Source organism: Dermacentor albipictus, chromosome 2 (genome assembly GCF_038994185.2).
Source record: "Dermacentor albipictus isolate Rhodes 1998 colony chromosome 2, USDA_Dalb.pri_finalv2, whole genome shotgun sequence".
NCBI classification, from domain to species: domain Eukaryota; kingdom Metazoa; phylum Arthropoda; class Arachnida; order Ixodida; family Ixodidae; genus Dermacentor; species Dermacentor albipictus.
In genome coordinates, this window is record NC_091822.1 from 43,450,162 (window position 1) to 43,464,663 (window position 14,502).

Here is a 14,502-nt window from a genome sequence, read left to right on the forward strand (position 1 = left end):
ATGAAGGATAGCAAGACACAAGGCATGAAAGAGAACACGCCCTTACCGACAGCTCTTGTCCCAGATTCATTTACTACGTGCCTAGCTGCGAAAAATTTCCACAGACGCGCCACGCATGATCTAATGCCTCTGCGTGCCTACTGGCTCACCCTTGGCCTTACAGCAGTGGAGGAAGGGTAACTGAGGATATGAGCTGACATGGCCCTAATCCCTGTTGTCACTTGCAAGTACAAGGGCTTTGTCAAGCACGACGCCAACTCATCCAACTGCAAAACTCTGCATAACATGCCAATGTGTACTACCTGTCGTGGACTCGTCCAGACACATTACATATCCGGGAGCCCTTGCTCCGATGGCCGGGCTTCCACCTGCACAATGCACGGTTGTGCTCGTATTTATGCTTTTGTCTAGCATTCTATGCCCTATAAGCCCGTCCTTGAAATAAAAAAGCGCTTTACAATTACCTGGAGTCTCCGCTAGGGGGCCGTGGAGTACTGACGTGCCTCACATGGGCTCCTGCGTCTTGCGCTCATTTCTACAGAAAGGCCACTCACCCCTTTCATTTTGCACCGACAGAATCGGCAAGCTGCAAGGAACCAGCGGATACCACCTACTTTAAAAGTGAGTGCGTTTTGGTCAAGATTTCGAGCTTTATCTTCACCGACCATCCCGTGCCTTGCTAAGCCTAACGCCGCGCGAGACCCCACAGGCCCGCAGGGAAGAACCGCCGTCGCACGTGCAACAGGCACACGGTGCGCGTGGAAGGAGTTCGACAGCGCTCGCTGCCGCACGTGCGTGGCACGTGCACTGTGAGCCGAAGAGGAGGCTCGGCGCTCGCAGGCGCTGCGGCTGACAAGCAGACTTTGAGATGAGCCAAGAAACACCCGCGACGGACGCGACGTCAAGCGAACGACGAGAAGAAACCAGCGCAATGCATATAGACTCAGCGGAAGAAGCCGACGTCGCGCAATCTTGGACCTACGATAAAAACAGCGGCAGAACCATAGACCTCAACGACCAATGGCTGACATGGGAAAGGAAAGGCAAGAAGGAAATCACGCGCATCAAAGCCCCCGCAGTGACCCAATCCACACAACAGCCAGCCATGCCGCCACCGCCGCGTAAATCCAGAATGCCACCGCTACCTTTGGACGACATCAAGATTGTCTACCGCCCACAAGCTGGCCTTGAACTCGCCAAATGGTCACTCGTCGCAGTCACTCACGCAATCGGAAGATCCAGCGGAATATTGCAAAAAGAATTCCATGACAACGTGCGAGTACAAATGCAAAAAGAAGAAAACCTCATCATTGCAAGTACAGCAAACAAGAACTACGCTCAAAACTTAGCCAAGGTCACTAACATACAGCTTGGAGGCAACATCTACAACGTAAAAGCCAACTCTCGTCTACCCGAAGATGTCAGCAAAGGTGTTATCTACGGTATCACGCCTGGGACTTGCAGTGCGGAACTAATGGACGGAATTCGAGTGCCAGCACGCTATACAGTCCTCAACGCCCGCATGCTCGGACAGTCCACGGCGGCGGTCATCTATTTTGAGGGCCCACACGTCCCCTACAACATCATTTATCAGAGCGGCGACTACCGATGCAAGCCCTACCGCAAATCAGTTCAGTATTGCCGAACCTGTGGCAACCTCGGACATCGTCAAGACGTTTGCCCAAAACCAACCCCAAATTTCTGCTACAAATGTGGCAAAACAAACCAACCCCCGAACCATGACTGCCATCCCACGTGCAAGATTTGCGGAGAGTGGCACGAAACCGCTGGGAAAGAATGCAAGAAAAAGCTCAAGCCCAACCCACCGCCTTACCAAGTAAGACAGCAATGGCAAAACAGGATCCAAGAGCGAGACAGTCGATGGAGCTCCAACCGCGATGAATTCCTTGAACTAGGCGCTGCCAATGGATGCGCCGCCAACTCAAGTAATGCCTCCAGTAGCACCGCAACAACTAGCAGACCCACGTCAAGGTCACGATCAAGATCGTGGTCGCGTTCCCGAAAACGCGTGAATTACGCTGAAGTGGCCAGTGCACGCGCCGCCAACTCAAGTAACGCCTGCAGTAGCACCGCAAGAAATAACAGACCCACGTCAAGATCACGATCAAGATCGCGATCGCGTTCCCGAAAACGCCTGAATTACGCTGAAGTGGCCGGCAGCTCAGGCAGTGCCAGCGTCGCATCGGCAGAAGCGGTAGCCGTAAGAGCCCTCGAGAGCAAGCTACAAAATCAACAAAGTCTCATAGACAGACTATTCCAAAGATGCAAAGAATATGAACATGGAAGCAATCAATCATTTACAGCGCTAACCACGGATGCAGTTGATTCCGCTATCGAAGCTAGAGTTCAAAAGCACCTCCAGGCTTTCGAGGACGTCTTCACAAAGAACATCCTTGCCCTGATTGAAAACATCACCAAGCCTGTCGTCGAGAAGATTGCGACCCTTAACACCCAAGTGACCACCCTCGCGAATCAAGTCGCCACTCTCACAAGCCAGGTTACCGGCCTAACAGCCCAGGTCAACAATTTCATAGCACACGCAAAGAACAATTATGTCACCAAGTCCTACCTCGACAGCCTTCTCAACACGACCGAGCAGGGTAGAAAGAAGGCTCGCACGAACAGTCGCAATGCCTCCCGCTCGATCTCACCCAACCATGATGCTGCCTGTGAAGCTGAAGATCCTCATGATGGCGACACTTAAAACCACAACAAAGAGCCCGCAAAATACTCTGCGCATCTGGCAATGGAACTGTCGATCCTTCCGTCCCCGGTATGCAAACCTACAAGAACTTGTCAAACTGGACTACCCTGATGTAATTGCCCTACAGGAAACCAATACCCACAACGTCCGACTTCAAGGATACATCGCTCATGCACAAACTCAACGCACAGCCATCCTTACCAAGAAAACTCTCACAACGCAGGAACACGAAATAGAAGACATCCCCATCGAGCACACCCTAGTGGAGATCATACCAGACAGAAAAACGCAGCAAAGTCTCTTTATCGCCAGCATATACAGCCCTCCTCGTGATCAACTTCCGGGATTCGACCACTTTGTCCGTGAACTTAGGAAACGCACGAAAGGCCATCAAGTTGTTATAATGGGAGATTTCAACGCCCCACATACAGCATGGGCTTATCCAAGCACCACGAAGAAGGGAGCGCGAGTGCACGACACTGCTCAACACCACAGGCTAACCCTCTGGAACGACCCATTGCAGGCCACGAGAGTCGGGAACAGTGTCTCCAGGGACACTAGCCCGGACCTTACGTTCACAGCGAACGTCCACTGGGCCGAGTGGAGTCGACTCTCGGAGACGCTCGGAAGCGACCACCACATTATCCAACCTGACATCGCGCACAACCGGAAACCAAACAAGACTGGAGTTGCTCGACTAACAGACTGGAAGTCCTTCAGAGACAACCTCAGCGGCAACACAACAATTGACGACATCGACCATTGGCTCAAGGGCCTTCTCATCACCGCAGAAAACCACACCAAGACCATCCAGCTAAGCACCAACACCACCCCCGCAGTCGACCCGCATCTCCTTCATCTCTGGGAGGCCAAAAGAAGCCTCCTGAAGAGGTGGAAGAGACAAAAGCTCAATAGAAAACTTAAGCAACGAATCGCCCTTCTCACCATACAGGCCCAAGATTACGCGGAGCAACTTAGCAGGCAAAATTGGCATGCCTTTTGTGACAGCATACAAGGGACACTCAGCACCAAGAAAACCTGGCATCTCCTACGCGCTCTCTTAGCTACCGATCGCACCAAAACGCAACAGAGGCAAGATCTACACAGACTGATCCACAATCATGCTGGATCGGAGGATGATCTCCTTCGTGAGCTTCAGCAAAAACTTAGCACCGACAAGCCCACTTCATCAGCCACCCGAAAGGCGTACGGCGGTACACCAAACCCAGATCTCGATCGACCATTCACCCAGGCAGAGCTCCACGCAGCATTAGCCAAACTCACTAGAAACACCAGTCCCGGCAAGGACAGAATAACTAATAAGCTCTTACGCAACCTCCCGCAATCTGCCACTACAGCACTGCTACAGTACTACAACGACTGCTGGGAAAAAGAGGACCTACCAGCAGCCTGGAAGCATTCGGAGGTCACCATGATCCCCAAACCCAACAAACCTCTTCGCATCGAAAACCTACGTCCCATTTCCCTCACATCTTGCGTGGGCAAACTCCTCGAGCACATGGTGCACGACCGGTTAACAACATACCTCGAGGACAACGGACACTTGCCGCACACCATGTTCGGATTCCGGCAGCATCTGTCCACGCAGGACGTACTCCTGCTCCTCAAAGAAGACTTGCTTGATTACCTCGATCACAGACGCAAATCATCAATCCTGGCAATCGACGTAAAGGGCGCATTCGACAACGTGAGCCACGAAGCCATTCTCCGCAACCTCGAAGATACAGGCTGCGGAGCCCGGATCTATAACTATATCAGCAGCTTTTTGACGCACCGAACAGCAACTGTAGGCGTCTGCAACCTCCGCAGCGATAAATTTCGGCTACCCAACAAAGGAACCCCAGAAGGATCAGTTATTTCACCCCTCCTTTTCAATATCGCAATGATCAAGCTACCGAAAGAACTGAACGCCATCCCAAACCTATGCCATGCCCTTTACGCCGACGACGTCACACTCTGGACCAAAGCACCTACTACTGGACAACAAGAACGCAATCTACAAGAAGCCGTAGATATTATCGAAAGATACCTCGGAGACTGCGGTCTCCAATGCGCACCTGAAAAGTCGGAGCTTCTTGTCCTGAGAGCACGGACACGAGGAAGACCACCTAACTATATCGAACCCGATCCTAGCGTCTCGCTCAACGGAACCAAGATCCCTACAGTCGACTCTCTTCGCGTACTCGGACTTCACATCCACAAGGACGGATCAGGGGCGGCCACTCTCCCGCGTCTCCAACGCACACTCTCACAAGTTACGCACCTCGTCAAGAGGATCACAAACCAAAGAAGCGGACTCAAGGAGCACGACACGCTTAGCATAATTCAAGCCCTCCTAACTAGCCGTATCACCTACGGAACTCCCTACTTGAAGCTCAAGCCGGCAGAAATCAAAAAACTCAATGTCGTCATTCGAAAGGCAATCAAAGTAGCCTTGACGCTGCCACCCATGGCATAAACGGAGAAACTCCTCCGGCTCGGCGTCCACAATACATGGGAAGAGCTTGTCGAGGCTCATAAGATCAGCCAACTAGAGCGGCTCAAGCTCACACCTACCGGACGTGCAGTTTTGCGCTACCTCAACTACAGTGAAAGCTACATTGCAGACACAGACCAGAAAGCAAGAATCCCACCTGCAGTCCGGGACTGCATCAGCGTTGCAAGTATACCGCGCAATATGCATCCAAATTATCATAAGGAGCGTCGCCAAAGCAGAATCCGCGCACTCAGCAAGAAATACGGGAGAGACCCTCATACGAGGTACACCGATGCTGCCCGGTATATTAAACGAAACGCCTTTGCCCTAAGCGTCACGGATCACCAAGGCAAAGAACTTGCAGCTGTCACCATCCGAGCAAGAGCCCCTGAAACTGCAGAGGAAACGGCAATTGCTCTAGCAATAACAACTTGCCCTGAAGTAGCAGTAATACTAACAGACTCCCAAGCAGCAGCTCGCAACTATCAAAAAGGCCGCGTATCAGAAACAGCGCTCAAGATACTAAGAAATCACATCGCACGCGCCCCGCTCCCCGACACCTACATCGACTGGGTTCCAGGCCATCAGGGCATGACAGGAAATGAGGCGGCACACGCCGCTGCCCGCGAGCATACCAGCCGGGCTTTCCTGCAATCCCACACTAGGCCGGCCACCAACGTTGATGACATCGCCCTAAAGTACTCGGAGCTTCTGCAACACCACCGACTCAGCAGAAGAACGTACGCTTTGCCACACAAGAATCTAAGCAAGGAGGAAGAAGTCATCCTGCGCCGCCTACAGACCAACACCTACGTGCACGGAATAATCATGCACAGACTGTATCCTACGCAGTACTCGTACATATGCCCCCATTGCGACGTTCCAGACACCCTGCAACACATGGTCCAGGATTGCCCACTGCGTGGCACACCCACAGACCCTACCTCACAAGCTCCACAAGACGACTCCAAAGAAAGCCGCCCCATAGAAGCACAAGAAGAGCGCCCCAAATCACCGCAGATCCATACCATAACCGAAACGTGGGAGGCCAAGCTTTCCTCCGATGACCTGGACGACCAACGCAGTCTCGTCGCCCGGGCCAAAGAGGCAGCCCAAGCCAGAGGGTTCTTGGAATAAGGAATCCTCCCACCTAGGGTGAACCGGGTTCTGACTCGGTTTACCGTTTCGGAAAATAAAAGTTTAGTTCTCTCTCTCTCTCTCTTTACAATTACCTACACTTAACGCACAGTTGGAGCCGATCTGACTGAAGCTGTGGTGCGCCGGAAAAACGAAACGGCAGATCTCGGTAGGAGATGCGCAGCAGACTTCCGCGATGAACGCGCTGAGCCCAAGCAGCGAATAGTGATGCCGCGTCACCACCGATCACAGCATCCAAACTTTCAGACGCCACAAAACTGTCGCGTGACAGCACGAGTGACTCATTTTTCAAGCGAAGCTTGTATAGGCTCACAAGTTTCGGTAGCGATATGGTCCCGCCAAAACCCAGTTGCTCCCCGCACAGTTTCCTACAATATACTAGAGCGAACTCTGGCGCTGCAGTCGTTGACCCATCATGGGAATGATGGGAAATGCATGAATTTGTCTGATCTTCGTGCTTGGGGATTCAGACGTTCTTGTGGCTCTGTATATTACGCTTTATATGCCTTCATATATATATATATATATATATATATATATATATATATATATATAGTAGTAAATTTAAGAGCAGCCTACGCTCTTCGAAGAGCAGAAGACGCTTCCAACACACGCAATCACTAATAATTGCGACGATTGAGCTTGTTGAGGTCGACAAATCGAAATGCGCCAAGCGTCTCAAGGCACTCGCATGCCCACGGTAATTTCATAAGGGCGTTTCATACCCCTTGTTGACACATGCGTCCGTGGCCGTGGCCTAATGGTTTCAATATCAAGCTTCTCTACTACAGGTACTGTGCTCGAATCGTGCCGTCGGAGAATTTTAGTAAGGTTCATTTAATTATTTGTCACGCAGTGCGTTGTTGAAAATGACGCGTTTGCAAAAGTTACAAAGCCGTTTGAAGCCAGAAGGACAAATTTTACGCAAATCCATGTACCTCCTATAATTCTCTCGCTGGCACAACTGCACCATTGCAGCTCCCGTAGACACTAGTGCCGGAGTTTCCCTTAGTAATTATTGTATGGAACTCTATGTTGCCCCCAGAGCCGAGCAGCTGTGGGACAGGGCGGCCTGATGAGCGCACAGCTGTGCCGGCGCCGGAGTGTAGGTTATTAGCAAGGATTCCAGGGCCGCTATTTTGTAGCGATGCCTTTTGCCTTATTCTATGCTATTCTTATCATCCACCACACACGGCCGCCTGATCCCGTTGACAATGTGGGCAGACCGTCGCTCTGACCACTGGCCAAGCGCGAAAAGCCTGAAAAAGCATAGAATCAAAAAAGGCGTCGCTACAAAATACCGGCCCAGCTGCATAGGCGCGCGCTTACGCCACACGCACAGCCAATCAGAGCCCTTTCGTCTCAGCCGGGGAGCGAAAGAGCAGGAAAGGGCTTAGCGCACGCGGCACCAGCCTCGCTTCCGTTCAGCTGAGTCTCGGAAGACTGATGGGACGGCCACGCTCCCGAGGAACTGACGGTGCTCGACGAGTAGCGGCGAGAACTCGCCCGGGAAAGGGTTCGCCGTCTGCGCGCCGATCCAGCCGAGCTCGACAGTCCGACGCAAACCGGCGCCGTTACCTGCGGAACCCTTAAGCGGGACGAAGGTCACGTGCACGCAGGACAAGCCTCGCTCACACCCATCTTCCGCTTGGTAATTTTTTTAAATATTTGTTATTCGGCGACGAACTAGCGTCAGAAAGTCTGCGCGAGCACACATTCCTTTTTAATTAGTATTTTGCCTTGATGAAAAAGATCCCGGTGCCTATAACAAAATGGTGGAAAGAGTCAGAAAACAAATCGGGAGTTACGTCCAAAGGGGGAAGCACCGACTGCGATAACAAGGTGTGGCGTTGCGCTCGAACGTCGCGGACGGTGTTCTAACTACGCGCGGATGCGACTAACGCAGACGCGATATGCGCGGGTGCACCGAAATTTCTGGCACCATTAAAAGTTTTACCACGCCGTGCAGAACAGCAATGGCATTGCACAGACTCCACTACACTGTCCGTATGGAGAGGCGGGCCAGTAAAATTGCACCACCTTTAGGTTTGAACTCTGATATTATTTTCCTGATTTAAGCTAAATTAGGCTTAGATATGATTAGATTGCTAAAGACCAATCAACTTTAATGAGTATAATGAAGAATACCTTATTTCACTTAATAATTATTAATTTCGCCCAATGAGGCTAATTCTGACTGATTTGGTTTACCAATTAGGTAATTGGAACAAGTCATTCCAATACTTGGGGTACGTGGCGTCATCCTCGACACAGTGAGCCACGGTGACAAGCCGCACCAGAATGAAGTGAGCAAATACAGCTGCTCGTTCCCTGCGGCGAATGCTATGTGTCTGCTGTTGCAACCGAGCTCGACACTGATGAAAAGCTGAGGCTTAAAAACTTCCGTCCTTCTGCTCCGAGGACACAACATATGACACAAAGATTCCATGGAATTGCGGTCTGGTTTGAAACGTAAACTCACCCTACTTCGTTTTCTGGCGACGCACACGGGAGATCGAGAAGTCGAAGGCTAAGAAAGTGGGAAACTGTTGTGCCTGGCGGTCCTTCAGAGCAGGGGTTGCCCCACCAGCGACATCAGTCGTCACGGTTGATGTTCACGCCTCATCATTCACTTCCCTTCAAAACAGCAGCGACGCCCTCCTGACCGTCACGAAGAGGCCACTAATCGATGCCAGGGTCATCGACAGCGACTCCCGGGGAAACCAATGGCGGGTTCACGGTTTGCCACGCGGTTGCTTCGCATTGTGCTACGTTGAAGACAGGATCACCACATTGGAGGCACGAGCCGCATGTTGGAGGGGAGGTGGTGAGCGATACGTCGTTTGGGATTGGCCAGTGAATTTCCTCAACGAGGGAAAGAGGGAAGAGAAAGGCATAAAAAGCGGATCCGGACGGCTGCGAGAGAGGAGACACTCGGACATGCAAAAACGCTAGCACGTAGTATGTTCCGGTAATTGGAGCCGTGTTGTAAAACGGAACCATGTATTTTTTTAAATATAATCCTGTTTCATTCTCTTCAAGGTCACTCGGAACCCTTCTTTCTCCCGGCACCATCCATGGAACCTTCGTTGGCCGCACGGACCCCCGATTTCACAACAGTGCTAGGCAGACGTGAACTCGACCTCACGGTACTTGGGACATGCCGATTTCACAGCAAGACCCAGCAAGAGTAGCGGCGTCCGCTCCGTGGAAGTGTCCCGATAGTTTACGTCGGCATTAATCGCGCAACGTTCCAATGAGTGGCGTCATAGATTGAGGCGTATCTGCAATATTCGCAGTATAAGAACGCGACATTTTGACGAAGAGATAGACTTGACAGCGGATATGGATAAGCGCTTGCTTTCAAGCGGCAATCTTCGTTGTAGATGAGAGATGTCGTGGAATACCTGCTGCAGAAAGATAAATAAACAGCCAATGAATTAAACAAAAGGAGTACAGGCTAAAATACCAGTGAAACCATTGCTTTATATTGCTTCACTTTAACATGGCTTCGTAATTTTCTTTCGAATCGTCAACGATTCACAGTAGTTAATATTATTGCTTCGTCTCCTACTTACGTTACTTCTGGTGTGCCTTAGGGCAGCGTTTTGGGCCCTTTACTCTTCCTAATTTACATAAATGATTTGCCACCTAATGTTTCTTCTCGCTTACGTATTTTCGCTGACGACTGCATTATTTACAGATCAATTAACAGTACTGATGACCACCTGGCCCTTCAAAATGACCTTAGCCTAATTCATAATTGGTGTAACACCTGGTTAATGGCTTTAAATGTATCAAAATGTCAGGTAATTTCTTTTCGTCGTAAGCGTGACAACTCACATTTTTTTATACGTCAATAATAAAGAATTGTTACATACAGTATCGTATAAACATTTGGGTGTTCACCTAACCGAAAACCTCTCCTGGACAGACCATATTGCAGCCTTTTGCGCAAAAGCTTCAAGGACATTAGCTAACCTACGTCGTAATCTTGGTAATTCACCTTCAAACATCCGCAAATTGGCCTATCAGACATTTGTTCGTCCACAGCTCGAGTATGCATCATCCATTTGGTCCCCACATCCTACATACTTAATCGACATGCTTGAATCAGTCCAGAACCGAGCTGCCCGTTTCATTTCACGTAATTATAGCCATCACTCCAGCGTAACGCAAATGAAACTCGATCATTCCATACAGCCTTTAGTTCTTCGCCGTAATATCGCTCTGTTATCCTTGTTTCACAAATATGTTTATAATGCCACACAATCCACACTACATATCCAGACCGCCTCGAGCACGTCTCGTCGATTAAATAACCACTTAAGTTTTGCGCGCATGTACGGTACGACACATGCTTTTAACTTTTCCGCACTCCCTACGGCCATTCGCTTGTGGAACAATCTGCCTGATCACATTGCTTCCGAGTCAGATCAAGAAACATTTCGTCATCTCCTACACGAGCATTTTTCATAATAGCACTTACAAATCACTTTACCTTGTTTCTAACACTTGGCAATCTGCTTCGAACTTATTGTGATAATTTTTTTTATGCATTGCTATCTCGCTCTTGTGAATTGCTATGTTATGCTGTGTCGTGCGTTCACTTGTATGCCCTGTATATATTATTGCTTTTTTGCGTCTTTTTCCCTGAATATCACTTCAAGAATTGTACTCCCTGATATGTTCATTTTTTGTGTATTTTACTTTCTAGTATTAATGCCTTACGTTAAGTTTTACTCAAGTTATTTCCTTAAGTGTACCTTTGTGGCCTTTCATTACTTCAGTTGTTTCTGTTTCATGTTTCAATCTTGATAGTAATGTTGGTGAGCCCTGTATTGAGGTGTATCTTTTGTATACCACTTTAGAAGGCTGCTTACTCTGTAGCCCCCCTTACACAATGTCCCCATGGGACCTGTAAGGTATTTTAAATAAATAAATAAATAAATATGCAAGCGCTCCCCCGTTAATATAAAAGACATAAACCGCACAGCAGACAAAACTTTGTTTTTCTTTTTCTGCTGTTCCGTTTATGTCCTCCTCATGAAGTGTGGTTGTTTGAGTCACAGAGCATAAAAGTCGTAATCCGCACGTTATAGATGTAAGTTTTCCGGGGCGCCGTGCTAGTTGCATAGCCAGTCACGTTTTCGTTGAACTCATTAGTACTCGGTGACTAGTACATCTGACCGACCAACCAGACTGCACAGACAGGTCAAGTTTCAACTTTTGTTTTGGTGCTCCGTTAAAGCTACTCGGGTGGCGCAATACAATGACTTGATGAGGACTCAAGAGTTGACATGGTGCTAAATCTCTACAAAGCGCAGTATCTTGGGCACTAAGTTCTCTCTGCTTGATGCGCCAAGCGTAATTGTCTCAAACAATCCACGTTTTTTGTTTGTTGTTTCATTCCTGCACCTGAGTCTTGGCCTTTTTTGTACCTCGTTCGAGCCCCTCTTCCTAACCCTTCCCGATTTCAGTTTGTGACTGACCAGCCCGGTATACTCATTATCCGAGCAACCCCTCGTCTACAATGTCAAAGAGCATCGTGTTTCACTTGGCATGCAGTTATTGCCTGTGCTTTGATGAGGAGAATTACGGTAGCGTCGTTTCCAGTAGTATAGCTCAACTCTCACCAGGAGTATCGGTATTAGATGTAGATATAGTTCCTCGGTATATAATGACACGTAGCCACTCTGGGGGATTGGCCTTAGGATGAAGCTACAGGAACGTTTCCCCAGCCATTGATATTTACTTCTGCGAACAAAATATATCCTGTTTTCCATGAGTTATTTATTTCCCATTCTATAAATTATAAAATTCAACTAACAAAAGTAAAAATTCAAAATTATGCTAATAATAACATTATTCGAAATTGAACTTATTTGGTACATCGACGTGTTAGTTTGCTTAAGATATTATAATTATCGATATGCTACTTTTACTATCATGTGTTTAGGCGAAACTGTCAAACTTAATACACGCTACTTTATTTGATATGTCGTCGATTTCTTGAATATCCTTGCCAGGAAACTCAACCTCCCGGTTCCGTCGTGGGAGACGCCCACTCCATGAGAGCCCAAAGCTCTCGTGGCCTGCAGGACCTGAATAAAGTTGAGTTCCTTCCTTCCTTGACTTTTTTTTTTGTTCCTTCATCATCTTACCGCCTGGTACGCGTGGCCTACCCCTATAGTGGGTTTGTGTCATTGCACAAGGAATTATCATCATCACCAGGTACCCATTTCGTATCTAATCTCCCATCACGGGCATGAACCACAGGCTCAACCGACAACTGCCACAATGATGCGGGACCAGATATCCCCTGTCGTAAGCCCACCTAGGATTGGAGACTTCAAGGTGAGCGGTAATGTGTTCGCGTGGCTTTTCGGCAAGCTCCATTCGGTGAACGTGCTGGCTGTGGCGCAGGCCGTACTAAATTCACACATATGCGCTGCTCACGTAATTGTATGTCGCGTTGTGATCCGCGCTACTTCGAAGGAATTAAAGGCGCCCCAAAGCTCTGTACGACTCGCTCCCTTCGAGATAAAGCGACTACCCACAGGACAACCGCATCTGGCGATATATGGCGTCACGCGCTCGTACTTAAAATCCGGTTTCAGAGAATTTCTGATTTTACTTAAATCAATCCATTTCGGAGCGTATTAGTCCACTAATCAAAGGAAGGTTACACAATACCACCGTCCGTGACTTAGGAGGAAGCTTTAGCACTGGAGCTCCTACTTAAATGCATGCGAAGGGAGAAATTATTTCTCTTGGCCACCACTGCACCGACATCGAAGCTTGTTGCATTAATAAGATTTGCTGTTCAACACTGTGAAATGAGAGAAAAATACTCAATCACGAAATTTTCAATCCTGTAGCTCAGCAATAAATAATAGCATCACAATTCTGTAAACTAGACCAATTAACGCACCTAAAGAGGACGCGATTCGTGTAATGTACATCGCTCGGTAATAAACCGATAATTACCGCTAATACACTCTCGTAAACATCGTAACTATTTTACACGAGCTGTAAACCTATATATCGAATTTGTCCGCTTAAGATGCGGACAATATCGATATTTGCCTTTGTATGCTGTAATCAACACAGCTACAGAAAACTTTGATATCTCCTTTTGGCGCAAGGTTGCCAATTTCCCAACTTCGGGCCTCAATGTTTTTGTTTCGTTTTCTAAAATTGCCGATTTCGAGAAGTTTTTCCAAAATAATTACAGGCGGTAATTCAGATTTCTGTTGCTATTCTCACTAGCGTCTAACTTCCTCTCTCAAATACAAACATTTTATTCAAATTGATCCAACGGTTGTCTCCCAAAAGCATTTTCGCCTTTTATGCATGTTTCGATACGGGAAATCTAAGTTCGCCCCGAGCTAATGATTCCTCCTAATGAAAAAATGTTGTTAGCCTCATAAAGTGTCCAATGTATGGAACAGGAACGTTCGGAAACAGCCAACAAGGCGCCGACGTCGGCCAGCGCTATTTCTTCGCAAGGGCCGCCATCGGCGGAGCCTGGCGCGGTGAGTGGCGGATGGTTCGCGACCATCTGCTTCCTCGGCTTGACGCCAGGCCTGGTGGTCAGCGTGCTCGTCGCACTTCTCCTGAGGGCGGAGCAGCAGGCGCAAGTGCCACCTGACACCACGGCCGTGAGTGTTCGGGCGCTTTTCACTTGCTGATGGCATCGCCGTGCCCGACACTATGAGACCCTTAGAGAGTGTAGAGTTTGTCGCGGGACCCTGATGCATACTTCGCGTACAAGACCACGTGCAGGCAGATTGATCATAAGAGTTCTGTCACTGCTCACTCTTTGTGGCACATCTTTTTCTTTCTGTTGCTCGATTGTCTCGCTGTGCTATGCTACGACGTACGTACACTAATGCCACCAGATATTTTTCTGAATTCAGAGAGACGGCCAGTATTCCAAGTTTTCCTTTCTATTCGTACTTTTCTCCGCCCGCTCAGTATCAGCCCTCCGCAGTGTGCAGGGCGAATACTTCTTTTTCATGAGAGGAAGATCGAGAAGGCGCCATCAATTCAAAATTTACATAGGATTAAAGTGAAGTGTGGGTAGACCGAACGCGCGCAATGAAATCGACGAAAAGGG

The 14,502-nt window shown here is 48.8% G+C and overlaps 1 protein-coding gene across 4 annotated transcripts in view; it reads left to right on the forward strand.

Moving 5' to 3' along the window:
* Positions 1 to 12,623: 12,623 nt before the first annotated feature.
* The window catches only part of LOC135912776 (membrane metallo-endopeptidase-like 1), a 61,030-nt gene continuing 59,151 nt past the window's right edge, over positions 12,624 to 14,502 (forward strand). For all 4 annotated transcript variants that reach the window (XM_065445316.2, XM_065445319.2, XM_065445317.2 and 1 more), the window contains exons 1-2: positions 12,624 to 12,737; positions 13,835 to 14,044. In XM_065445316.2, the coding sequence (XP_065301388.2) occupies positions 12,681 to 12,737; positions 13,835 to 14,044 (267 nt within the window). In that variant the 5' untranslated portion in view covers positions 12,624 to 12,680. The remainder of the gene's footprint in view (positions 12,738 to 13,834; positions 14,045 to 14,502) is intronic.